The sequence below is a fragment of the Prionailurus bengalensis genome, chromosome E4 (genome assembly GCF_016509475.1).
Source record: "Prionailurus bengalensis isolate Pbe53 chromosome E4, Fcat_Pben_1.1_paternal_pri, whole genome shotgun sequence".
Lineage (NCBI taxonomy): Eukaryota > Metazoa > Chordata > Mammalia > Carnivora > Felidae > Prionailurus > Prionailurus bengalensis.
Genome location: NC_057360.1, coordinates 58,357,539 through 58,384,635, shown reverse-complemented (window position 1 = coordinate 58,384,635; position 27,097 = coordinate 58,357,539). Strand labels below are relative to the sequence as shown.

At 48.0% G+C, this 27,097-nt stretch overlaps 1 protein-coding gene across 1 annotated transcript in view; it reads left to right on the top strand.

Moving 5' to 3' along the window:
• Nucleotides 1-210: 210 nt before the first annotated feature.
• The window catches only part of DUSP10 (dual specificity phosphatase 10), a 40,435-nt gene continuing 13,548 nt past the window's right edge, over nt 211-27,097 (top strand). Inside the window, exons 1-2 of the mRNA XM_043569236.1 lie at nt 211-709; nt 2,922-3,760. Of these exons, the coding sequence (XP_043425171.1) occupies nt 2,965-3,760 (796 nt within the window). The 5' untranslated portion in view covers nt 211-709; nt 2,922-2,964. The remainder of the gene's footprint in view (nt 710-2,921; nt 3,761-27,097) is intronic.

The following is a 27,097-nucleotide window of genomic DNA, read 5'->3' as shown; positions in this document are numbered from 1 at the left end:
CTCGGGTTCGCGTTTGTCAAAGCACCTCGAGCGACTCGGAGAACCCGGTTCGCCCACTGGGGGCGGTGATTGTTCTTGTTTCTTGCCTGGAGAAAGTTACTCCGACACTTTTGATCTTCCGTCCCGAGTGAGAAGGAAAAGGAAAGCGTGGTCTGCCCACCGGGAGCGGGGGTGCAGGGGGCGGGGGGGGGGGGATCCTGGCAAACGGACCCAGCCAGTTTTAGCCAGAGCGGCGAGTCCAGCCCACTGACACTTCAGCCCCGGAAAGGGTTAACCGCATCCAGCCGGTTCGGTTTACATGTAAATAGAGAGCAGCTGCTCCGCGCGGGCCCCGGCTGGCCCTTTTAAGTTTTTGATTGGTTGCCAATGACATCACCGCCCGTGTTCTAACTCTGAGGACCCGGAGCGGCGTCGGATAAACCCTCCTTAAAGAGACGAGGCCACGCCCCCGACTCCTCCCCCCAGGCTGCCCATTGGCCACGGGCCGCTGTGAGGCCGCGGTCAGCTTTCTCCGGATCCCTATTGGCCCAACGTGCCGTCGGTCGGCAGCCGGCCCGCCCCCCCAGAACCTTACATTTACAGTGTAGCAAAAGAGAAAGTAACTATGTTGCTGCTGGAGATCAATGAAGCCAAGTGAATGGGGGCTGAATGGGCGAATCCATAGCTGAAGCGGAGCGCCAGATGGTGGAGGGCTACGCTTATTTATGAAGTAAGTGGAAGTCACCGCGGCTGCTCCCGAGAGCCTGGGAGTGTAAGGCGGTGTGAGTGTGAGTGTGAGTGAGTGTGTGCGATGCGATGCTCACGGGGGAGCCACAGCAGGTGAGGTTAGAGGGTTCCGGCTGTTGGCTCACGCTGCCCTGTGCGTTTACTCTGTCTGCAGTCTAGTTGGGTTTGGAGAGAAGAAAAAATGAGGTTTGTTGGGATGCTTTGCGGCAGTTTTAAATGCCAGGGGCTTGTTCGTGCGCTCTGTTGCGAAGGGGGATAAGTGCCCAGGAGTGGGGAAGTAGCATTCTCGAACGACTTAATTTTCTTTCCAGCCCCTGCCTTGAGGTGGAAGGACGACTAGCAAGGGAGAGGGGGTAGCTCCGTGTTTCGCTGCGAGGTTTCCTGGGCCAGTCTGGATGGTTTCACGGGCAATATATACGCCCGACCCTCTGCTGCAGGGATGCAGATCTCTTTATACACTCCGTGCGCGCGCGTGTGTGTATGTGTGTGTGTATGTGTGTGTGTGTGTGTGCGCGCGTGTGAGCCGCGCACTCCGTGTGGAGGTGGGGGTCCCAGCCTGTGTCTCCGTGAAACACGCTTCTGCGTCCCTCGCAAAGGAAACGGGCTGTTGATCCCGGGACGAGCCCTACCTGGTAACACAATAGCAAAGACTTTCCCAGCTTGGTCCAGCTGGGAAACAGTTATAGCTTCTGGAATAGTACTTGCTCTTCAAAAAAAAAAAAAAAAAAAAAAAAAAATACTACGCAAGGGAGGGAGGGAGGAAGAAGAGAGGGAGGGGGGAGGGAAGGGGATGGAACCTTCTCTCCCATCCAAAGGTGGGAGAGAGAAACCTGAGTCGGTGGGGATCTGTGGACGTGTTGGGTGGGTGCCTCTGTGTGTATGCGTGTGCGCGCGTGTGGATTCTGCCTGTGACACTTTGGCTCTGTGTCAGAGAATGGTGACGGTCGTGTGTAGACGGATGATAGATGACATTTTTCCAGCCATCTCTTAAAGTTCCTTTAGGTGAGCGATTCTTGCATGTGGTTTGGTTTCTTTTCTCTGTGCATGTCTAATAGCAGAGGACCCAGGAGGGTCTGGTCAGAGAGTGCCTCTGTGCCCACGGGAAGGAAGGAACTGTTCCTTTGCAGGCGTCCTCTCATGAAACAGGAGGTGGACCTAGCGGGCAACCCTTCCCTGCGCCCTTTAACAGGGACCGGCTAATTGGGAAGTCCTTTCTACGGAGTTCATCCTCTTCAAGGGGCAAGGGTCTATCTGTGGGGGATTGAAATGTCCTCTATGGTGGCTGCCTGCCACTGAGAGAAGCTCTGGGATGCACAGTGTGTGCCAATAGAGAAATGAAGGAGAGAGGAGAGTCGAAGTGGTCCTTTCCTTAAAGGCAGGAGTGGGGGGGGGGCGATGAGGTCGGCAGCAGAGGAGCAAAGGGTGATGGGTCCGCCAGAGCTGGGGGGTTACAAGACTTGGCTCCTTGGCCCGAGGCTTTGTTTCGGGACATTTCGTTCATAACAAAAGGGGAAATGCAGATTAATTTATAGGAGACTGACAGGAAACATGGGGGGGGGGGTAATGTGACCGTGCTGTGCCTCTCAAAGGAGTGGGAAGCGAGACTAGCTGCTGGTTAAAGAGATTCACGAAGGGGGACACTTTCATTCTGATGTGCAGAAAGTTGCCATCCGCCCCCGATGTATATTTAGCTGCTGTATATTTTGGTGAGCCATGCCAGCGCCCTTGGTCATTGCTTTGCCTTTGCAGCGGGTGAGGGGATGAAATGGAAAGTATGTAAGGGTGGACAAGTGGCTCTTTCTCAGATGGCTGCCCGATGCTTCTGCCCAGGAGATGAGGCCCAGAACAGATGCCTCTGAAGAGCCTTCCTTTCTGTCTTCAGCGTGTATGTGTCTTCGTGCCTTTGCTGTCTCCGAGGCCGACCTTTGCTGTGGGTCCGCGGAAGGTCGTTCGTCAGCGTTGGTGTAGATGGTCCATGCAGCCGTGGACTTGGTGACCACGCAGGCGGGGGCCCTCAGGTTGACATCCTCTTGGCAGCTCTAAGGACGGGCTCCAGGCTTGGAGAGTGGCGTGGTAGAGGGCCCTTGGGACCCCTTCCCTCAGAGGGAAGCGGAGACCTTGCCCAGATTTTGGAGCCGACTGCCTTTTGTGTCACGTGACTTTATTCTCTCTTTCCCCCCTCCCCTTCTTTACAGACTGTCTTGAGTTCTTCTTGAATTGCCAGTTTTCAGCCTCCTCATGCCTCCGTCTCCTTTAGACGACAGGTTAGTGGTGGCATTGTCTAGGCCCGTCCGACCTCAGGACCTCAACCTTTGTTTAGACTCAGGCTACCTTGGCCCTGCCGCCCCCGGCAGTAGCAGCCGCCCTCCGGTCATTGCCACCACCGTCGTGTCCCTCAAGGCTGCGAATCTGACGTATATGCCCTCATCCAGCGGCTCTGCCCGCTCCCTGAATTGTGGATGCAGCAGTGCCAGCTGCTGCACTGTGGCAACCTACGACAAGGACAGTCAGGCCCCGACCCAGGCCGTCGCCGCTGCCATCGGAACCTCTACCGCCTGCCCTGCCAGCCAGATGGTCAACAGCAATGAGAACGCAGGCCCTTTAAGTTCGTCAGGTGGGGTGGGAAGCCCTGTGTCAGGGACCCCCAAGCAGCTAGCCAGCATCAAAATAATCTACCCCAATGACCTGGCGAAGAAGATGGCCAAAGGCAGCAAGAGCCACCTGCCGAGCCAGGGCCCCGTCATCATTGACTGCAGGCCCTTCATGGAGTACAACAAGAGTCACATCCAAGGAGCTGTCCACATTAACTGTGCCGACAAGATCAGCCGGCGGCGACTGCAACAGGGCAAGATCACTGTCTTAGACTTGATTTCCTGTAGGGAAGGCAAGGACTCTTTCAAGAGGATCTTTTCCAAAGAAATTATAGTTTATGATGAGAATACCAATGAGCCGAGCCGAGTGATGCCCTCCCAGCCTCTTCACATAGTCCTCGAGTCCCTGAAGAGAGAAGGCAAAGAGCCTCTGGTGTTGAAAGGTAATGCCCTCCCTGCCCCCTTCCCCAGCGCAGTCCCGGTCAGCCTGGGTCCAGTGCGGGTTCGGTCTTAGAAGTTCCGGCAGCCTCCTTACCCTGGCAACCCGAGGCCAAGCCAGGCTTTCTTCTTCTCGTCTTCCCTTCTTGGCCCTTCGTTGTTCTGGTAAGAGTGAGAAAAGCCCAGTAACACAGAACTGGAAGCCAGAAGCCCTGGGTTCTAGTCTCGATTCAGCCGCTCGGTTGCGTGGTGCAAGCATCTCACCTCTCTGAGACTGTTTTCTCATCTTTCTAAAGAGGGGCTTTGTGCCACCAGATGGTTTCTCAAGTCCTAACTGGGCTGGTAGCACCATTCCAGTCAATAACCAGCTGGAAAGGTATTGTCTCTCAGATTTAACCCAAGTTGATGGAACGGAGGAAGCAGCAACTATGGTGAACTACAAGTAAACCTACAGGTACCAGTTCTTTTGGTGGGGAAGCTTCTTCCTCACCTCTCTGGCCAGCTGGGCTTTTAGGTGGTTTATGAAGTGACCTTCAAGAAGGGCAGAGACCCTTCTTATAAGGCCCCACAGAAAGCATTAAGTGTAGCCAAAACGTGCATTCTTCTGCCAAAGCTCCAGGGGGACAGAGACATTTTTATGAAATACCTCCCCAACCCGTTGTTCTTTCTGGCCTCACCTGGCAACCGTTGGCATCATGGCTCCTTCCAGGATGGAGTGGTGGGTCACTTGCCCACGTACCCTGGATGCAGAATAACCGTGAGGTCAGCGTTGCTGAGCCCTGGCAGGAAGAGTTAGTTACCCACTCTTTCCTGAGCTCCTTTTCACCCAGGGTTGCCGAACCCAGCAGGGGAGCCCTCATCTGGGATCTTTCCCGGTTGCTCCTCCTTGGCGTCCGATATTGTCCTTTGGGGCACTACGCACTGCTGTGCGTCTTCGGTGTCTTCTGTCCTTTGGTGATCGTGAGAGACAGTCATCCTCTCTTTTCTTCTCTTGTATTTAGAGCTAAGGTATATGGTTTCTGGGCCACGTCACCACCGAGTCTCCTGAAGAGTGTTGACCAAAGGCATTGCTGGGTTCCTTTAAATACCTTCCATATTTCACTTGCAGCAGGCCACTGGGATGAGCAAGTCGGTTGTTCTGTCTTTGTGTGACAGTTCCGCCATTCTCCTTGTCTTCCCAGTGACGCATTCTGCCTTTTCTTAAGTAGTGTTGTTGGAAACACGGTTCTGAATTGCTCTGATATTGTCCCCCCATCCCATCCTCTCCTGAGCTCCTCAAGCTTGCTGTCATTGTGCTCCCACAAAGGCACAACTTTTCTTAGGGTCGGTGGGGTCTGGTGGGAAGGAGAACATAATGGAGGTCACATCCAGAGAGTTTCAGCAGGGCCCAGACTTTTTTGTTGTGGTTGATGGGTTTTCTCAGGGTTACGGATATATTCAGATTTCCTCTGTGGAGGAAAATCCGTGTATTTTATCGTTTCCTATTCTGGTTTGGTTGACTTTGAGTAATTCCCAGTAGGCTTACCTAGCTAGTGTTCTCTCACCACGGTTTTGGCTTGTCTTGTCTTTTTTCGGGTGGGAAAAAATACGACCTACAAATTTCCCGTTTGTAATAGTGGGGAGCAAAGAGAGGGGCTAGTCGGTGGTCGTGCGGGGCATCTCTTTGCTCACGTAGAGGAGATGTTGTTAAGAGACAGTAGACCTTTTACGTCTGTATGATCTGAGGGCAGGCATCAAACAATAGAAATGAAGATGACCCTGACCTTGAACACGAGGGTGATTAGGAGGAGTTGGAGATCCTACCCTCTCGTTTGCAGCGGACACTGTTGTGTTTGGGGGTGGCTTGTCGATCGCTGGGAAATGAGTCTCCTGGGTGCTACTGATGGAAGTGGGGTTCCTCTCTGGTGGATGCAGCTTGAGAGTCCAACAGCCTGGGCTTGTTCCTCGGTGTCACTGAGTAAGACTGCCTCAGTGGGGCGGGGCCGGACATGCTGCTGACCTCACCACTGGGCACCCTGGGCGGCCGCCCCGAGGGCTCGTCATTTTCGGGTTGGTGAGACACAGCGGCGGTCGACCTGGAAGACGCGCTGGTGGTAGAGGTTGGATTATTTGTAGTTTTGGGGGCTTTTTCTTCAAGTATCTGGGAAGTTGGTTGAAAATACATAGTTTAGGAGCAAAAGGGCCTGTAATCTAGTTAATTTATTATTGTCGTCATTACCGTTTTGGTCTCTTTTGGGGGAACGGCTTAACATTGGGACCAAGATGGGAAAGAAAGGAAAGCGATCGCGATGAGAACCTCCCCCCCCTTACCTACGCTTTCATCTGGGTAAATAAACCAAAGGTTAATCCCGTAGCACCACTGAGGTGAAGAACGGGGTGGGCCTCTCGCAGAAGCGCATGGCCAGCAACTTCTCCCAAGTTCTCGAGTGGGTCAGGCCGACCACTCTGGTCTGGGTTCTCTGCTGGGGTTCATTCTACTAACCCCTCCCCTGGTGATGTAAGATTTTATGTTAGCGAGGTGGGAGCGGTACCATTTTGGAATGAGCGATTTTCGCAGGGAAGCTATGGGGGTGAAGGTGGTTGCAAGTCTAAGGCGGAAACTTCTGGGGCCTCATTAATTTCTCTTCAGAGATTTTGGTACAATCTTGGGTAATTTATGGCTGGCCCAACTGATTCTCCGGGTTGTGTTTGTAAACACTGGTTGCTACCCTCCCTGTCCAAGTTTCATGTCCCCCTATTTCAATGCCATGTTCTCCATTTTTGGTGCTATCAAATAGAGTGGCTGCTCAGTTACCATTTTAGTAATGCTGTGTCAGGTTGGGAAGAAACCGATCAGAGGCGCAGAAGCCCCTGGGATTAAGTTACTGTTCTAATTTACAGTCCCCTCCCTGTGGTGACCTATGTCTGAATCTATGTTTTATTCTCAGCTTCCGAAGAATAAATGGCGTCAGACCAGTGCTTCTGCTCATCCTGGTGAAAATGATCCAAATGAATAAATAACGTAGGGATTTGCAAAGTCTCTGAAAGGGCCACAATCTGTTTCACCCCAAGTTGCTTTTTGGTATAATTTCTAACCAAACGGAGTAAGAAGACTAGACCGTTCCAGTCCCTTCCTTAATGGGAGCTACCACCTCTGTCATGGTGTTTATAGGGTACCCTTACTTTTCAGGAAAGCTGGATTCAGGGAACTATTTTATCACCGATAGGCCTATGTTGGAAAGGATAGTCTATGGCTTTGCTCCTCTCGAAAGACGGTGTGTGCCTTTAAAACTTTAATAACGATTTTCAAATAGATAGAAAAGTAGAAAAGAGGTTAAAGAGCACCCACATGCCTGTCACCTAGAGTAAACAGTTGTCACTATTTTCCCAATTGGCTTTCTCTTCCTTTTTCGGTTGCTGAAATATTTCCTAGCATAGACCATAATGTATTCAAATATGTTTCACGTTGGAACTCTGTGTCTTAGCCTTGAGAAGGCTGGGAATATTTTATAGTCTAGCGTGGACAACATTTGTACTCCTAAAACCTTCGGGGTCGTGTGACCATTTTTGAGAGTTTTTCAAACTTAGAATTCCACTCTGGCTAGGTAGCTCTCAGGTCTGTGGAGAAGCGAGTGGGGGAGCGGGCTCTAGGCACTTCCTTGGGGGTCTGTAGGGCCCATGCCCATACTTGCTCTGTGCTGTCAGGATACAAAGACTGACCGACTGCCTCGGTCCCCCACAGGCCTGCTGCCGTGGCTAGAGGTGTTGAGTGGGGAGCAGGGGAAGAGAGGAAATCACATCAGGAAGGCTGATCCATAAGGAAGATTTGATAACATAGAGAGTTAGATTGTTATACCATAAAACCTTCCATCATGATTCCTGAGGAATGAACAACATAGATTGCACATTTTTCCATAATCACAAAGGATTCTGAAGTTAACACTTCTGGGCAATACTGAGTTTGCCAACAAAATAAATGCCCGTGCTTGGAAATCAGGGACCCCGTGACAATATTCTATTCCTGCTTTGTTTTGGGGGGGAACAAACAGTCTTCCTCTTGTCTCTCAAGGTGTTAGGAGGATTTTTTTTTAAGATATGTGAAATCAAGACATACCTACATGCACGAACTTACCGTTGTTATTCTGAACCTCCGCTTACCATCCAAACGTGCCGAACGTTTGCCTTGTAGCAAATGGTGGAGACATTGAGGCGGGATTTGGGATCCGGTCTGTCTGAAGCTAGTCTTGGTCCCCTGTTACCAGCCATGCGCCCTTGGGCAAATTGCTTAATCCCTTACTTCCTTAGTTTCTGCACTTATAAAAGAGGATATAACAGTAGCTAGCTCATGGTGTTAGATTAGGAATCGAATGAATTCATGTGTGCAAACTGTCTAGACCGGTTTTCATATGTGGTAAGCATTCAGTAAATGTGGCTTCATATTGTTATTACTATTGGTTGGAGAGAAATGGTGGTGCCAGTAAAAAAGCAATCTGTGCTCCTTTGGCAAAGGAGTACAAATAGCAAGCTAGATATAACAGAGAGGGAGAGAGGGGGAGAGAGAGAGAGAGAGAGAGAGAGAGAGAGAGAGAGAGTGTGTGTGTGTGTGTGTGTGTGGTGTTATGGCCTAAAAATAACTTGATGACTGTTACCTAATTTAAGTAGCATACGATTGGAGTGCCAAATAATTATAAAAACATGTTAGGTCAAGAGGCCAGGGTTATTTGGGCATATCCTAGAGTTATTTATTTGTAGGGGAATCTGTAAAAATGTGATGATAAATCCGTCCAACTAGCGTCCCATAACTAAATGATGAAAGTATAAAACCATTAAGCGTCGCTTTTTCTGGCCTCTGGAGCCGATTTATTTTTGGAAGAAGGATTGTAGTCTGACTATAAAAGGGTAGGTGGAAGGAGGGGGGGGAATGTGCTTCATTTTCAAAGGTTCTCAAAGCTTTGAGTTGTGAGGAGATGGCATGTGAAGGAAAGGCGGGGAATCGTGGGAAGACCTGTTCTTGAAGCGAGACCTGGGCCTTTGCTCTCAACTGGTTCACGGTTGCCTGTATTTTGAGCTCTTGGGTATCCTGTCCTTCTTCCTAATTAAGATGTAAGTGAAAGGATGTAAGTGAGCTCCCCACCCCCCATCCCTGTCCTTGCTTTATCTGTGCCCTATTCACTGTGTGCTCAGCAAAGTGTGGTTTAGCCCACTTACCCCTGAGCTCAGTTCTAGGCTTTTCTACTGACCAACTGTAGGTGTCCTTAGGGAGCTCAGGTCACCTCCCAGAGCCCCGGTTGTTCCTCTGCTGTGAAACAGGAGTAATTCCAACATCACAGGATGAACTGAGACAGCGGAAATCAAGTGCCTGGTGCATGGCTCTCAATCAAGCAGCCCCTGGGCCCTGTTCCCCTACCCCTGTGCCCTTGCAGATCCTCTGAGGTTAGACACTGGTCACTGGGGAGGATGGCAAGTCGCTCTAAGCACGGTACTATGGGAGCATGTTAAATATCAACCACTTGTCCTTACCAGTTCAGATCAGTTAAGTTAACCATCTGGCTTGTCAAGGACAAGTTCAAGAAACTCCTTTCCTGGCAGTAGTAGATCATGATTTTAGATTAGAAAAAGGAGGGTAAGGGGAGGGAGTTTTGACAGAATCACAGGCGCAGAAAAACTCTGCACAGCCTAGGTGTGAGCCTTTGACCAGGAGCAGACCCACTCCTCACTCCTTAGGCTCAGCATTGCCACCAGCCAGGCCCTCCTGCCCCAGCCTGGGGGAGCAGTTTGGGCATAAAAATGTGTCGATTTGCCGTGCTTTGGTGATTTAACTCAAGTAGGTAGGCAAGGATAGACTCCACATTAGGGAGAGAAATTCTGAACCCAGGAGAGGTCTTCTCATGTTCTTTGAGCTCAAGATCCCAGTTTTTAGAACAGGAAGGGACTTTAGAGGACCCCTAGTCCCACAGTCGTCCCTGCAGGCTGCCCAGTGGAATCCACTGGGGTGATTTAAAACTTACGATGCTCTGTTCCCACCTCTGGAGATCCTGGTTAAATTGGTCTGGGGTACAGCGTGTGCATAACGCTTCCCTGGTGATTCTGACGTGCAGGAAAGTGTGAGAACCATTGATCTAGTCCAGTCTCATTATGCAGTTACTGAAATGGGGCCTAGAGAGATTTAAGTTGCCCAAGGTCACATGCATGATTAATTTTAGAGCCTTGGTCCTCAGTGCTAAAATAGGTCTTGCCAGGTTGGTAGAGTGTGCGTGTGTGTGTGTGTGTGTGTGTGTGTGTGTGTGTGTGGTTATCTAATGATAACGGTATCTACTGTATAGCTTACAAATATGAAGTAACATTTAATCAATCATTTTTCATATTGATACTATTTTTGTTGAATTTTGAGATTTCAGTCTAGAACTATAGGGACCTAAGTCTAAGCTCTTTTGAAAACCAACAGCTCATGGGCCCGCTATTTGCCTGGGTCCTAGATTAGTAGGTCAAATATTGACATTGACTTAAACCCATCTTCTAGGAAACTTAATGGTTTATGAAAGAGCTGGAAAACATGTATCAAAATGCACCCTTGTCCCAAAGTATCTCAGGTTTCTAGGGACTTTTTGATGTGTTGGTCTCCATGGATATACAGCCCGTGGGGTAGAGGAGATGCATTCATTTGTTCAACAAATATTACTGAATGCCTTCTATGTGCTGGGCACTAATTTTTGAGCTGGGGAGTCTGTAGCTGTAACCCTCAAAATCTAAATGCTAGCATGGGAGCATATACAGACCAAGCCAGTATATTCCAGATCCTTTCTACCTTGAAGATCATGTACCTGTTTGTTTTCTTCATCCTCCCGTGCTACACAATCTTGTTTAGGGAGCAGTTCATCTTTAGAAATGCCATTCTCCTGGGAAGCACATGTTTGTGAGGCATTTGGCATTTTTCTCCTTTATTTCTCCTTTGCAAGAGAAAGTCTGGCCTTTTCTAAGCACATCTTCATGGCCAACAGGATTTCTTTCTAAGACTTGATCCAAAAAGAAATGACTTTTTAAAAAAATGTGTTGGTTTTTAATGGAAAAGGGAATATGCACTCTCTCTCTCTGCCTTAGGAGCTCAGGGCTGACAGGCCTTCTCCAAGCATTAGAGTGGAACTTTGTAATTTGGACCTAATTTTGGACATGTTGCTGATAGGAATGGACTGGTGTTTATTTTTTCCTGCATGCTCTCGACGAAAAGAGGGCATGCTAAGCAAACAAGCATTGTAAATGATATTTCAAAGACAAGGTTTTAGCCTGCTCAGGGGAAAAAAAAAAAAAAAGAAGAAGAAGATGAAGAAGAAGAAGGAGAAGAAGTTTGCAAGTACAATTAAAAACCACTCTAAGAGACAGGGCTGGGGTAAAAACACAAGTCTCTGTCGTTTCAAAGCCTGGGTTATTTCCCCTAAACCATATGGGTCCCTCTTGGGCAACTGTTCATTGGCTGCGTTTCCATATACTATTTACTCTTCATTCATATTGTATGACCTTACTAATTCAGAAAAATTGGAGGGAAGAGAAAATGATGAGTATGAATCACAGCCTGAATTTTACTGTACATTTTCGAAATGTACCTTTTATATTGAAGTTGATGTGTGTTTTCTAATTATGACGTCTTTAACTCTTGAGATGTTTTCATCCATAAGCCAAGAGGAAGATAATAATATCTTTTTTTTCTAGCTTGTGCCTCATCTCATCTATTACTTATAAGTGTATCCACACACACATATATATATATTTATACACACACACACACACACACACACACACACATATATATATATATATTTTTTTTAATTCACCTTCTAAGACTCGAATTTCATGGAAAACAAAACAAGGCCGAACATCCTCAGGGCTCCACCAAAGGGTTTCATCTTCTTTGTCTCACCACCCCAACAGGACCCCCGTGGGGCATCTGTTGCCAAATATCTCCACCAGGTAAATAGATAAAGCTGTCTGGTCTAGGGGTAACGCCCAGCTGGTGTCCCCTTTGAGGCACATCCACTCCTCAGCTCATAATGGGAGCTCAGCTCACCTTCTGTGGTGTCCCCAGGTGATGAGGCAATCACCTCTTTGTGTCAGAACATCAGTAGCTACTTCTTTAATACTTCATATTTATTCTACGGAAGGAATCATCCCACACAGTTTGAATCACGGCCCCAAGGTCCACAACCACTGGGCTAAATATCTGCTGCTGTTGCTACTGGCAGGTGAAAAGAAAACACAGATTGGGAGGTGCATAAGGAGAGGCAGTGGAGAAAAGGGGACACGACAGTATGAGGACAGAGGATACCTTCAGGGTTATGGTGACAGGATCGTCCAGGACCTGGACTTGAGTCCTGGGTTCTAGTGTTTAAGACAGTGAATTGTTGTCATTAGTTATTAGAGCATCTGCTTCCCTCTTATGAGAGGAAGTCTAGACGCAGACTTCTAAGGCGGGGGGCTTCTTTGGAGGGATAGGGGACATTTTCTTGGGGCTTGTATTTCTAGTCTTATTAAAATAGCACATTTTTATGATAAGACTTTATGAGGATGTTTTTATGGTTCCCATGAAGTGATATTTTAATCTGACCGCAGAACACCATTTAATCACATATAACCACCCTGGGTCTGGCCAACCTATCATCCCTGAAATTAAAAAAAAAAAAAAAAAAAGATTTTCCCGATAGTCTAGGACAAAAATTAAGAGCTCTTGAATGCTTTCTGTGTGCTGGGCATCGGACCGTCTTTTCTGTGTCTTATTTCTTTCTCAGAGCAGCTTCATCAGAGTGGTTTCAGATCCCCAGTTTTACAGATGCAGAATCTGAGGAACGGATTCAATATTTTCTCTGGCGAACAAGAACAGAAACCCAGTTCTTACAAGGTTGGGGCCCAAGTTCCTTCCAAGCTGGCCACATGCTTAATTATCAGGGAGCATGTATCTCATTCCCAATGGTCGCCTTAACTGTGTTTTATTCTCTGATGCGTCCTGAGTTATATTTTTACCTCCTCATCCCCTCTATTTTCTTGTATATCCTCAATTGAAAATGCTACTGGTGAGAATATTGGCCCCCTCTGTGTCCTCAGAGAAGAGCCGTCTTCTCCGTGACCTCACCCTGGGTTCTATCTCAGCTTTTGGCAACTTCAAACTTTTTAAGCTTGAAGCTTTTTAAGGAGTAACAGATTGATTAAAGAAACTTTGAAAACCGCAACAATTATCTCCAACATTATGCGATGTTTATTGCCTACCAGACTCTGTGCTCGAAGCATTATAGCTCATGATAACACTCCCGTTTCTATACGAGTGCCCGAGACCCAGAGAGGCCCAGGCACCTGTCCAAGGTCATTGGACTGCGAGAGCCTGGGCACAACACTGTTGGGTTTCTGTCAATGGGGAGAATCTTAGGATACCTGCAGATGTGAGGGTGATGTTCTTTCTGCAAGTATTAATCTATTCACTTTCTAGAGTGGAATTAGAGCAGGAAGAAAGACGGGGACAAAGTTAGATCTGGGAAGGGAGAAGGAATAGATGATACACTATCTGATACGAGGTGTGTATAAAATGAGATAATGTGTGATGACAGCCCAAAGACCCTAATGTATCCATTATCCATTCTGTTAGTGTGAATAATAAACATTAACTATAGATTTCCCTCCCCCCCCCCAACCCCCCGCCCTGAATTGTGTGAAGAAGGAACTTCTAGTAGGTTCTCCTTATCCTTTGGGGAAGCTAATTCTCTGGGATAAGGGAACAGAGTTCTTACCAAACTATTTACTTTTTATTCTTTTTCCCCTCTGCTTTCTTTCTCCTTTCTTCTTCCCTTCTACAGCCTAAGTGTACAAATACAGCTCAGATAATCAGGGAGTGTGGCAGGGACGGACCCTGGAAAAAGCATAACTGACACCCTTGAAGGCTAGCAGAACGCCCCCCTGGGAACCTGGGCCGGAAGCATCATTCATTCAGGCGGTACTACGGAGCATTTGTCCCAACTCTCCCATTTTACCGATGGGGACGCTGATTATTTACCCAAGAGCGTCTAAGTAGCTGGTCGCAGAACTGGTATAGGATCCGTGTTTCCTAACTCTAGTTCAGTAACAAATTATTTATTATTATTTCAAGTTTATTTCTTTATTGTTAGAGAGAGAGGGTAGAGGGGCAGAGAGAGAAGGAGAGACAGAATCCCAAGCAGGCTCTGCACTGTCAGCATGGACCCAACGCAGGGCTCCGTCCCACAAACTGAGACCATGACCTGAGCTGAAATCAACACTTAACCTACTGAGCCACCCCCCCAGGGGCCCCGTGATTTTTTTTTTAACCCCCGTGGGACTGTAATCCTTGGGTTTGTATCTGAGTTGTTATTAAATATGAAAATCTCAGGGGTCCAAGTGTTTGGCCAGATCACTCCATGTTTTCGTTCCCTTTCCCTTTGCAGTGAGCTCGGTAGCTGACTTCTCAGTGAGTTGGTCCGCTGATCTGTATTTGTAGGCACTGTTCTTTTTCCAGAATTTATATCTCTTCCAGCAGGCAGAGTGTAGAATGAAAGTTAACAGCACAGGTCCCACGGCCAGGCTGGCTGAGTTGGAAATCTGACTTGGCCACCTATTAGAAGCATGCACTTGGGGGCGCCTGGGTGGCGCAGTCGGTTAAGCGTCTGACTTCAGCCAGGTCACGATCTCGCAGTCCGTGAGTTCGAGCCCCGCGTCGGGCTCTGGGCTGATGGCTCAGAGCCTGGAGCCTGTTTCCGATTCTGTGTCTCCCTCTCTCTCTGCCCCTCCCCCGTTCATGCTCTGTCTCTCTCTGTCCCAAAAATAAATAAAAAACGTTGAAAAAAATTTAAAAAAAAAAAAAAAAAAAAAAAAAAAGCATGCACTTGAGCACATTAAATGCGGTGTGCCTCAGTTTTCTTATCCATGGAATGGGGAGGGCAAGGGCACTTTCCTCGTGGAATTAATGGAGGATTAAATTAGATAATACATGTACAGGTGTTTTGAACAGTGCCAGACATATAATGACTAGCATTTATTAAAAAGGTTTTATGACTATAATATCAAATACCCACACAAATAATTCATCATTAGCTACTTGTGTCCAGGGGATACAGGAGTGCTATAATTCAGAAAAATGACATTGCCACTGGTACAATATAAATAGAAACAACTCTCCGTTGCTTCGTTTAAAGGTTTGAGACAACCCAGTGTTTCTGGTGGGGTGGATAGATACCTACATCGTATTTTTTTCTGAATCAGTGCCATCCTGGAAAATTATATACTGTTTCTATGTAAGGAAATCTTACAAAATTAAGTCTTAGCAGAGACTCAGTTGTATACCCATTGTTGGAATATCAAGGACGTTTTAGAAAGGAGAAAACAGATCATCTACTAATCCCCCTGACCGGCCTAGTTTCATTTTTATATCTTCTCTTCATTCTTTACCCATATATGTGCATATTTTGCAGCATTTCTCGTATAGAAACTGAAATTCATTTTCCCTCTATATCGTGTGTCCTTTTGATTCCTGTATTACCATCAGATTTTCTTTTCATGTTGTAACATGTCTTATTTTATGGATGCCTCACGTTGTACTTAACTAATTTGCCTATTAATGAGGTTAAGGTTATCTCCAAATTTTCAGTATTATAAGAGAAACCTCTTAGGAGACTCCCTTGCCTGGAATCTTCTTCACCCCTGCCCCCACATTGAGGAATGGTGGCTGGGGCCAGCTACCTTGGCTTTATGGTCCCCCCTCTACCGTGATTCCCTTCCACTTGTCTATTCCTGTTTTTCTCTTGAGGATACAAGAGCCAACTACCTATCAAAGTTACTGATTTTTAGAGAGGTCTTTGTCCTCGATCGTAGGTCTCCCTGCACATTCCAGCTGCCTGTATGGCACCCGCACCCTAGAGGGATATGTTGTAAATCTTGGACTTCTGCTTTGGTGGGCAGAGCGAGGAAGTATCGAGGCACCACTCAGCACTATTAAAATAACAGAAGCGTTTGTGGACGTGAACGGTCCGGCAGGGCCAACCCTACGTTGTGTCATAAATATGAGTCACTCCCAGTTTCATGCTGCTGATAAGACACTTTGGAAGGGACATCATTACAAGAACAGCACAAAGAGTTAGACTTTGGGAGATGCTGAGTGATACGTGTTTCTGTGTTCCTCCCTCCCCCTTTCTTTTTTTTCTATTTTTTTTTTTAACGTTTATTTATTTTTGAGACAGAGAGAGAGCATGAACAGGGGAGGGGCAGAGAGAGAGGGAGACACAGAATCTGAAACCGGCTCCAGGCTCTGAGCTGTCAGCACAGAGCCCGACGCGGGGCTCGAACTCACGGACCGTGAGATCATGACCTGAGCCGAAGTTGGACGCTCAACCGACTGAGCCACCCAGGCGCCCCCCTCCCTCCCCCTTTCTTAAGCCCTGGGGTTTCAGGGCAGTGTTCAAGTCTTCTGAGCCCTGAAGCTGGTGCAGCCAAAAGAATGCATCAGAATGGAAAGACTATTCCCATTAGTTCTTTTTGCCAAATTGAGGTAAAATGCCCTTTAAATAGGAGCTAATTCTCCAACAGATAATTAGCTTGTCTTCCTTGATAAGGTATGTGAATTGGATTGCATTTATTATAATTAATCTTGCATATTATGTAAAAAGTGCATTCGCCTGCCCTTCTTAGGGGCCCTTTATTCCTACCTTGAGGGTGGCTGGCATCCCCCACCGCAACTCCAGTGAGAACTGAATGAGTTGGAGGAATGCCAAAGTGACGGGCCGCTCTCCCTTATAAAAGCTGGGAGAAGCTGAATGTGGGGCACCACGATTAAGACACAGAGCTTTCATATTAATATCGGCATCGTTTCCACCCCCCCCCCCAAAAAAAAAAACCCAAAACCAAAAAACAAACCGTGGAGAATGTTTTGGGGCCTGAGAATCTCATGCTACAAAGCTGCCTGAATAATTGCTTGAAATCGGTCTCCTGCTAGTGATATTCTTCTGGATTTACAGGACACAGCTTTTTCTAGGAAGTGAAGGGGGTGGGGGTGGGGTAACTGGTTTGGTAGACTTAGCTGGTGGCTGGGCAGTGACTCTGGGAGGCGGCCTGGGGTGAGCAGGGGCTGCTCAGTGACTCAAGAAGCCAAAACTCCTCCCTATGGTTTTTCTCCCCCTGCCCCCCTTTAGTCCCCAGCCATTCACACTTGCCCCTCGCAAGTGGCACTTCTTCATCTGGCCGCGCCGTGATTTGGGGCATCTTTCCCCATTGAAAGCCGTTGCCCACAGTCCCTTGATTTTGCCGTATGAAATGTACGTTGGGGGAACGCCTGGGTGGCTTGGTCAATTGAGCGTCCAGCTCTTGATTTCGGCTAGGTCATGATCTCACAGTTGTGGATTTGAGTCCCGCGTCACGCTCCTGGCAGAGTGTGGAGCCTGCTTGGGATTCTCTCTCTCCCTCTCTCTCTCTCTCAAAATGAATAAACATTTAAAAAACAATGAACACGTGTTGGGGAGACACGGGAGCATGGGAGTAGAAGAGCCCACTAGGGATGATCTATCCGAAAACCTCTCTACTCCAAGTTACAGTGGTTCTTTTTCTGAGAAAAGAGGGGCTCTTTCCTGTTCTGTGAAGCTGACCGACAGTGTGGCTTTTGGCATTTCAGATTTTAGTCATTTGCCACTGCCTCTACCTACGTGTGAGCATGTGCACATACATATTTGAGTTAACATTTATAAAAGGGGATGGGATGGCACCAAGCACTAACTCATTTAATGGAAATAACAACGGCTGTTTTCTCTGTCTGTGCTATCCACTACGGGAGCCATGAGTCCCATGTGGCTACTGAGCCTTTGAAATGGGGCTAGCCCAAACTGAGATGTGCTGCACGTGTAAAATAACACCGGGTTTCAAAGACGTCGTGTTAAGAAAAAAAGTAAAATATTTCATGAACTGTTTTAACATTGATTGCATGTTGAAATGATACGATTTGAGGCATGTTGAAGTAAGCAAAATGTATTGTTACGGTTAATTTCATCAGTTCCTCTTTACTTTTTTACATGCAGCTACTAGAAAAGAATTTTGTTACATAGTAGCCAGCATTACATTTCTTTTGAGTGGTGTTGATCACTGTATAACAGTAACAGTATTATCTGGATCTACTTCTTAGATGAGGAAACCGAGAGCCAGGTTAGGTCGATAGCCCAAAGTCACACAGCAGGAAGTCAAACTCAAGAGCCGTCTGACTCCAGGGCCCGTGCTCTTCCCCACTAGTGAACTATACTATAGAGAACTTGTCTGGCTTTTGTCCTTGGTTCCTGGGTCATAACCTCTAATGGCAACCAAGCTTATGCTAATGAGATGGCTTATGCTAATGAGACAGCTTATGCTAATGGGATAGTTTTTGCTAGTGAGATGATTCCCAATAGGGGTAGGCCATTGGAAAGACAAAGAATGCCATTAGAGGATGGGGGCTTTGTATTAGTTAGACCTCCTCCTGGTAAGAAAGGGGAGCTGGCAATTGAGTTCAGTCATGTGACCAAATGGTTCAATCAGTCAGGCCTATGTGATGAAACCCCAGCAAAAACTCTGAACACAAGAGCTCAGTTCAGCTTCCCGATTAATGAATGCGCTGATGTGTTTGGAGGGCGATGGGGTCCTCAGGGCATAGAAACTCCCGTGTTTAGGACCCTCCCAGACCTTGCTCTCTGTGTCTCTTCATTTGGCTGGTTCTTATTTGCATCCTTAGAATAAAACGGTAAGAGTAAGTATGGCATTTTTCCTGAGTCCTATGAGTCGTTCTAGTGAATTATCCAACCTGGGGGGTTTGAGTGTGGGAGTCCCACAACTTTTGCCTACTGGTCAGAAGTGTGAGTGGCCTGGGACTCCCAAACTTACGGCTGGCATCTGAAGTGAGGGCAGTTTTGGGGGGGGGACTATGCCCTTAACTTGTGGAATCTGTGCTGATTCTGTTGTGTCAGACTTGTGCTGTAGACTTACAAGAATAGACACCTTTCATCTGGATATTTATTTTAGGGGCACAGTGCCTGGGAAAGCAAGGTTCCGTACCTTCACTTGCTGATCTCCCTAACCCCATTTCATGGGTGATGGTGGCTAGTTCCATTCTAGACACGCAGAATGACTCAGCCTTTGAGTCATTAACCACTAGCCAATGCTTTTGACCGCTAGGTTCAGCCCAGAGACGGGAGACGGGGAAGTCTCTGAGACCAGCACAACCAGTCCCCTCCAGCCTGCAACTCGTAGGGTCCCCTCTGTGTCTTCATTTCCCAGACAGCACCACTCGAGTGCTGGGGACATATGTACTGGCATCTCCTTGATTCTGGAGACTTTTAAATATTGATGTTGGGATGGAGATCCTTATAGGAAACTGATGTAGGTTGATGCTGTGAGTAAGGAGTGTTTTCCATGGCATGTTTTTTTTTTTTTTTTTTAACAGTTTGCATCATCTAGAACCATACTTTTGTAGTCTGTGTTCTGCTACATCTCATAAATGCTGTGCTCAAATCAGCTGTTGTCTTTTCTTTGGAAACTTTTGTTTGGATTTTTAAGCCACGATCCCGTGTGTTTTATCTATTGATTTTTGTTTGGTTTCTCCTCCCTGCCTAAAATAGACCCTGTCTCTTGCCTGTGGTCCTACTAACCATTACCCTTCTGGTCATACTCAGGCCTGGCCCCAGTCCTGCAAGGCCCTCTGAGGTCACCAGCTCCTGGAAAGTGGAATCCTGCAAGGGCATCTTGGGGCTGCCCTCAAAGGCACATTTCTAAGAAGAGACAAACTTAAACTCTGTATTGTTATATTGCAATGTATATGTATATATATATTGCCTATATATATTTCCTGTATATACATTCAGGTTTGAGGTTCGGGGAACAGGTTACTCTCAGGCACCTCTCCCTGCCGCTCTTAGCGACTGTGGGGGTGTCAGCCAGTCCTGGTTTCTAAAAGGGAAGTGGGTTCATCAGAAACAAGTAAAGAGGTACAGAAAGTTAGGCGTTCCATTCTCACTCCCTGCCCCTGAGCCTCTCACCTTCCAGAAAACCAGAGGCCCCTTGTCTGCCTTTCGAGAGCACCCACAATGTTATTCCTGGGAGAGACTCCCCCCCCCCTTTTTTTAGGGAAGAGGAAGCTCCTATGTTTGAAGAAAAAGCTCTTGTGATGTAATCATGCTTTACAATGGCCTTAAGATTAAGTAACTTACCCAAAAGTGCATGGTTAATGACAGGGGTAAGAGGAACCCAGAATTCCTGATTTTAGATCCAGCGTTGTCTCCCTTCAACAGGAAGCAGAAGAAATAGCCCCCAGGGGTGGTGAGAACTCTCTGTCTGCACCATCTATCTGTTCCTGCTCACTGTGCCCCAGTGGGAGGGCCAGTCTGTATGCTCAGTACCAGCCTCCAGCTCATATTCAGTGCTTAGTGAACGTGTGTAGAACTGAACTGGGGGCCCCTTCCACTGTCCCACGATGTCCCACAGGCTGCTGTGCCCTCCTGAGCCTTTTTTCCTCCTTTCCATCAATCTCCACTTCGTCTTTCTTTTTTTTCTTTTTTCTTTTTTTTAATGTTTGTTTCTTTTTGAGAGAGAGACAGAGTGAGAGCAGGGGAGGGGCAGAGAGCGAGGCAGACACAGAATCGGAAGCAGGCTCCAGGCTCCGAGCTGTCAGCACAGAGCCCGACGCGGGGCTCAAACTCACGGACCGTGAGATCATGACTGATCGTGACCGACTGAGCCACCCAGGTGCCCCCGTCCTCTCTACTTCTCATCACTCAGATAGAATGTCCAAGGGAGAGGCATGGAGAGAGGAGAAAGCGTTAGAAGCCACCAGATATAAACTGTCTTGGGTCCCAGCCCTCCCACGTCATAGCCGGTCCCCCGTAGGCTGTTCATCTCCAGGAGACTTGTTGGCCCTCCTTCCTAGCCAGAGAGTGACAAGATTTCTGTGTCCTCATGCTGAATTCACCTGTTTGGTCCTATACTGCCTTCCATGAGTCACAGCTTGATGGTGTCATTTCAGGTTACTCTTTAGTAGGTTCTTAAAAGATTTCTGCCCATTCCTTTGTTTTCTCTAATGTTCCTTTTTCCTTCCTTCTTTGTCTCATTCGATTTATCTTCAGAGACATATGTCTGTTTTTTAATCCCTCGAATCCCTAACATTATGCTGAACCACACATAATAGGTGCTTGCCAACTAAACGGCCTTTTCTCATCTCAAGCCAAAGGTCATGTAATCTAGAAACATTTAATGAGCATCTATACAAATCAGGTATTGCTCCAGGTGCTAAACAGTCCACCCCTTTATAATTTCTTTTCATAACTCCCAGTATTAGCTCATTAAGAGTCACAGTAACTCCCTTGTTCCCCGGTGGCACTATTATTAGCCCCATTTGACAAATGAGGGAACTAGGGTACAAAAAGGGTGAGGCAGCTTTGCTAGGATCATACTAGAAAGTGGTGGAGGCAGCCTGAGCCCCGGCACAGTGAACTGTTAGGCTCTGTTTCCTCAAAAACAAACAGCATATGGACATTCTCGGGTGGGGGTGAGGGTGGGAGAAACTACATTTTACTAACAACAACCCACCGGCAAAGAACGAAGAAGCAACTTCAGATTGTGATAAGTGTTTTGAAGACAACAAAACTTTGCAACTGGATGATGTCACGAAAGAGTGCCATCAGAGGTCGGCGGTAAATTGGAGGCCGGGACGACCCCCGTGAGGAGATCACATCTGACCTGCGTTCTGAGCCACCTACGTGAGAAACGAGGGGAAGAGGGTTCTGGGAGGAGGGAACAGCCTGAGCTAAGGGAGGCAGACCCCCCCCAGGCCTGGCACACTCCGAGACCGCTGCCCTCGTCCTTGCCATCGTCCATCCATATCTGGTTTATGGAAGCTGTGTTGAAGTTATAGAGCGCCAGACCTTGGGGCACAGATTATCCACACTCCCGACTTCATAGAAGTGGCAACAGGGGCCCCCAAGCTAGAACCCAGGATCACTTCAGCGCAGGAAGAAGGGCTGTGTTTCGAGCGCTGGCCATTGGGACTTCTGTCGCCCTGAGCAGTGGTGGGCATTGGCATCGCATTCAAGGGCGCGTCGCCAGGAAGTCCGATGGTGTCCCATGTGGGGGGCATCCCAGGCTGGCTCTCCATTGCACATGTCCCAGGTTGAACTGACCACTACTCGGCTGGTCCTCCACCGCGTCCCTGTACCCTCCCAGCCCACCTCCTCAGAGATGTACTGGCCTCTTGGTTGTCTCCCCCTTAATTTCAGAAGGTGGTCCACTAGGTGGAGACGTGCTAGCTTTTGACCTGGTGTGACCCCCTATCTCTCTCAGTGCTCCAATGAGGTCTTCCCTGGCTTCCGGCTGACCTTCCCAAGCTTAGCCCTCACTCTGTGATCTAACTGTTGGGCATGGGCGGCTGGGTGAATCCATTGCAAGTGGGGCTCACGCCTGCTCTTTCTGGCAGTTGATCGCTAATGCTCAGGCTTGCTGAGTATTCTTGCCAAATATAGAATTCGGCTCCGTGACTTGAGGAACTTGTTGCTATGCCTTTCGCGAACTGAAAACATTGGTTCTGTAAAACAATTCAGATTTTGATGTTGACATTTAATCTTTTCCCCTACCACTTCCTGAATTCCCTAAGCTAGAGCCTTTGACCTCCAGATCATATTAAAGCATCGTCATACAAGCTGTCCGGACACAGGCTTTCATTCAAAGCAAGCTAAGAGGCACACAGGATTTTTGGCCGGGCACTTCTTCCAAACACGATGATAGTGAACCCCCACCCCCGCCCCCACCCCCCTGGGGCTTTATTTGTGTAACTTTGCCTTGCTTCCTGCCTTTCCTCCCCTCCTCTTGTCATGGATGTTTCCAGATGACCTTTTGTGAATGTAATTTCCAATGAGAATGTTTCACAGTAGAAATATGCTCTCCCTTGAGGCTTGTTCTTGATATTTCTAGAGATTTATTTAATTGGACTCTACCGAAATCCCATTGGGGAACATACTTTTGCTGTGAAGTTGTGATGTGTTTAATTTGGGGTCTTAGACAAATGTCGGTCCTCAGGGGAGGTGGACCGTTAAGCAGCCGTGTTCCTTATGTCCAGTGGGGTTGTTTAATGAATAGCTTCACTGGGCTTTCCTCTGTTTGTTTGTTTAGCAATGCTTCATTATTTAAACTTCTGCACTGAAAAGCAAAGAATGTTTTCCCTCTCTTCAGAGAATTAAACAATAATGGAGAGTATCTGGTTGAGCTCTTGGGAAAAATATGGCTTTGTGTTTTATAGCACTCTCCTATTAACATTCTTCCCTCTGCAGCCTTCCAGTATGATCTCATGGATTTTTTTTTCCCCTCCCTTAATCCGTCTTGATGGATTAACGGGTATTGAGCTTTTTAGGGAACGGAGAAGGTGGAGCCCTCGCATGGTATAGAGTAGCCTCCCAAATACACGGAAATTCTGCAGCAAAAATGTTCTTTGGCCCAGGAGGATGTAGCACGGAGGGCATTGGGTCAATGCTGATCCGCAGGGAGGTCGGTGTCTTTGGGAAAGGAATGGGCTTCTCTGCTTGCAGCTGGTTCATGGAACTAAGGTTCTGGGAGGCTCCATGGACTTGCTTCTGATGGCTATGCTGGTTCTTTAGGCACCGTCTTCCTCCTGACCTTGGAACATTTCTGGCTCGATTTTAAGATCTTAAAATATGGTACCAACTTGGTTTGGCTCCCAGGGGCCAGGGGGTCAGGTAATTGATAGGTTTGGGTGTGGTTCTTCAAAAGTAGTTATAATTTATATTTTTAAAAAGAAAGCCTTACTGGGAATTTAAAAGACTGTATTAGTCTGCAAAATACCACAGACAGAGTCACTTAAACAACAGAAGTGTATTTTCTTACGGTGCTAGAGGCTGGAGGTCTGAGATCTGGGGGCCAGGATGGTCAGCTTCTGGTGAGGGTCCTCTTTTCCTAGCTTGCAGATGCTCGCTGTGTCCTCAGTGGTCACACGAGAGTCACCAAGCTCTCCGGTGCCCCTTCTTACAAGAGCATTAATCTCATCATGAGGACGGCACCTCCATAACCTCCTCTAAACCGAATTATCCCTCAAAGGCCCCATCTCCAAATACCACCATGCTGGGGGTCGGGCTTCAGCATGTGAATTTGTGGGGTGGGGTAGGGGACACAATTCAATCCACGGTAGATGCAAAAGATGTAGTTTGGGAACGGGAAGTCATGATTTGGGCCCAGGTTTTAGAGTATAGGTAAATTGCACCATCTGGTAAATTAATTTTTTTCCCTTTCTCTTTTGATCCCCTTTTCTTTTCAAACACATATTAATCCCCTATTACGGACTTCTGAACATTCAAGAGCTTCCCACTGAACTTAGAATAAAATCCTCGCTGCTGAATGTCCCTAAGAGGCCCTCTGCAGACTTCTTTGACCTCCACTGGTCACTCCCTCCCCCCCTCCCTCCACCTGGTCATTAGGCTTTAAACATTGGGCTCCCTTGAGTCACCGCAGACCTAGCAAATGTCCTGCCCTTGCCGATGGTGTGGTTCTCCCTGCCTCGTCTGCCCTTCTGGGCCCCCTCCCCTCTACCCCTTTCCCAAACCAGCTAATGCCTTCTCATCCCCAGAGAGGCCCTCCCTGGACCCCGTCTAATAGTTCCCTCTCCTAGCACCCGGCAACTGGAGGGCGCCCCATGCCCTCGTCATAATTAATCATTACCTTTTTCCTTGTGTGTTTTAATGTTTATCCTCCATCTCTTCCCACTGGACCCTGACCTGTGGGCAGGGAGAGAGGTGGAGAGAGGGAAGGGGCATCTGTGGCACGTCTCTCCAATCCCCAAATGTTTGGGAGGGCTTGCTCTTAGATAAAAGAGATTATAAAAGTGAAACGTACGTAATATCTCTGGCGTGTCCGTTTAGAACAATCCAGAGACTTGAGCTGAGTGTTTGTGATGCGCCTTTCTCCCTGGGAACCGGTTGGTCTGTGCTGAGGCTTTGACACAGTTCAGGGCTGGACGGTCAGAGAAACGAGAAGGGAATCTGAACTTGCAAGTTTCCGGGGACATGGGGCTCGAACTTGGCTGTCCTCCTTCCTGTGCATTTCCCTCCATATACCCAGCCTGTATTTTGATAGGCACAGTTCTTTTTTCTTTTAGGTTTAGTTATTTATTATTTTGAGAGAGGGAGCACACAGGCGCGGCGATCAAGGGGGGGGAGGGGCAGAGAGAGAGGGAGAGAGAATATCCCAAGCAGGCTCCCCACTGTCAGCCCGGAGCCCAACGCGGGGCTCGAACTCACGAACCACGAGGTCATGAACTAAGCCCATCTCGGACGGACGCTCAACAGACCGGGCTCAACAGACAGGTGCCCCGATAGCCACACTTCTTCGTGGAAAGCTATTCACTTGATTGGCTTCCAAAGCCCTGTCATGAAAAGAAGACAATCACTTTCACTCTCTTTCATTGGCATTTTTGTTAGTGGGAGCGAAGCTCGATGTAGAGGCAGGCGAACTCCCCATGAACATGAGATTCCACAGGCTGCTCTTCCCATGGTGCCAGGGCGGGCACCCGGACCCATCCGGCATGGCTGCTCAGACCAGTCCAGACCAGGCTGAAGGGTGAACAGAAGGCTTCTCCCAGCCCCTCAGGCAAAGGGATCGACCCCTAGGAGTCAATGATGCCCACCCCTGCCTTCCAGATGGTTCTTCCGACAGAATGGGGAGAGTGAGTGTGAAGGTGGGGTTCTCCATTAACAGGGCCTCGCTATGTGGGGGTAGGGGTAAGGGGGCCTGACCACTTTTCCCACCCTTACCCTGGATTCTTTAAAAATAGGTTTCAGGGGCGCCTGGGTGGCTCAGTCGGTTGAGCGTCTGACTCTTGACTTCAGCTCAGGTCATGATCTCACGATTCATGAGTTCGAGCCCTGCATCGGGCTCTGTGCTGCCAGTGCAGACCCTGCCTGGGATTCTCTCTCTCCCTCTCTCTCTCTCTCTCTCTCTCTCTCTCTCTGCCCCTCTCCCACGGGCTTGCCCTCTTTCTCAAAAGAAATAAATAAAGTTTTAAAACATAATAAAGATAAAAATCGGTTTCAAAACTATTCTGTGGATTCATTGGCAGTCCAAGCAGAAACCAGTTCTGGGTAGAACCTCTCCCTCTCCTGTTTCCTTCCCCTGTTCTCCCGTCGGGTTTCTGAGAGAGGGAGGAGGTAGGGAGGGAGGCAGAGACAGGGAGAGGGGAGAGAGAGGGAGAGAGAGAGCTGGCTGTGAGGGAGAGGGACCCAAAGCTTGGTCTTCCTTCCAGTCCCAGGGACCCTGGCAGATACCTGAGGGGGGTCCCGGCTGTGGGAAGTCTGAAATCCTAGTTTGATTCCCACTCACTCAGAAAAGTCATCTGCTCGCTAAAATAACACAAAGCTGTTTAATTGTTGTCTTTGTGGAAAATTACATGACTGTCATCAGCTGTTGCTTCTGGCAGTGCTTTCTGTTCTAATGTAAATAAATGAGGTAACAGATTTAAAGAAACAGGCTGTATTTACATACTTGGGAAGCGGCCTCCCAAACCAGCTGCTCGCGGTATTCAAGCACACACAAATGAGACTGGTGGTATCCTGATCTCTGGGTACCCGTGAAAGCCTTAAAGTTGGGGGTGGTAGGAAGGGGACATGAGAAGGTGCCCCTTTGGTGCATTTGAGTGACTTCAGCGGGCTGCAGTGGAATCCCCAGCCCTTTTCCGAGTGGTTCTGGAGCGAGGGCACGTGTCTACACCAGAGGCCACTTCCGAGCTGGACGGTGTGGGGTGCTGGGGACACAGGGAGAGTCTTTTCAACTTGGACGGAAACATGCCGGGATCAGCGTTTCTTGGAAGGTGTGCAGCCAAAGCTTCATCTTCAACGTTTAAAAAAAAAAATTTAATGTTTATATTTGAGAGAGACAAAGTGTGAGCAAGGGGGGGGGGGCACAGAGAGAGGGGGGACCCGGAATCCGAAGCGGGCCCCAGGCTCCGGGCTGCCAGCACAGAACCCGACGCGGGGCTCGAACTCACGAACCGTGAGATCCTGACCTGAGCTGAAGTCAGATGCTTAGCGGACTGAGCCACCCAGGCGCCCCTTCCTCTTCAGTTGTTGGAAGTCACAGTTCCTCAGTCATCGGATCTTTCCGACTCCGTTCACTTTTTTTGAGGTAAATATTTAGGCAGGGATTTATTAAAAGTTCTTTCTGTTGAGGACATTACAAAGATTTTATCAATCAAACAAGAGAGCAGCGTGTCTTAAAACATAAGAAAGAAGAGCCCCCAAGCAAATTATATACAGAAGTATCTAGAGATAAAAATGAAGCTAAGAGCTCGTTGCCAATTATACAAAGATTAGGAAGGAGCA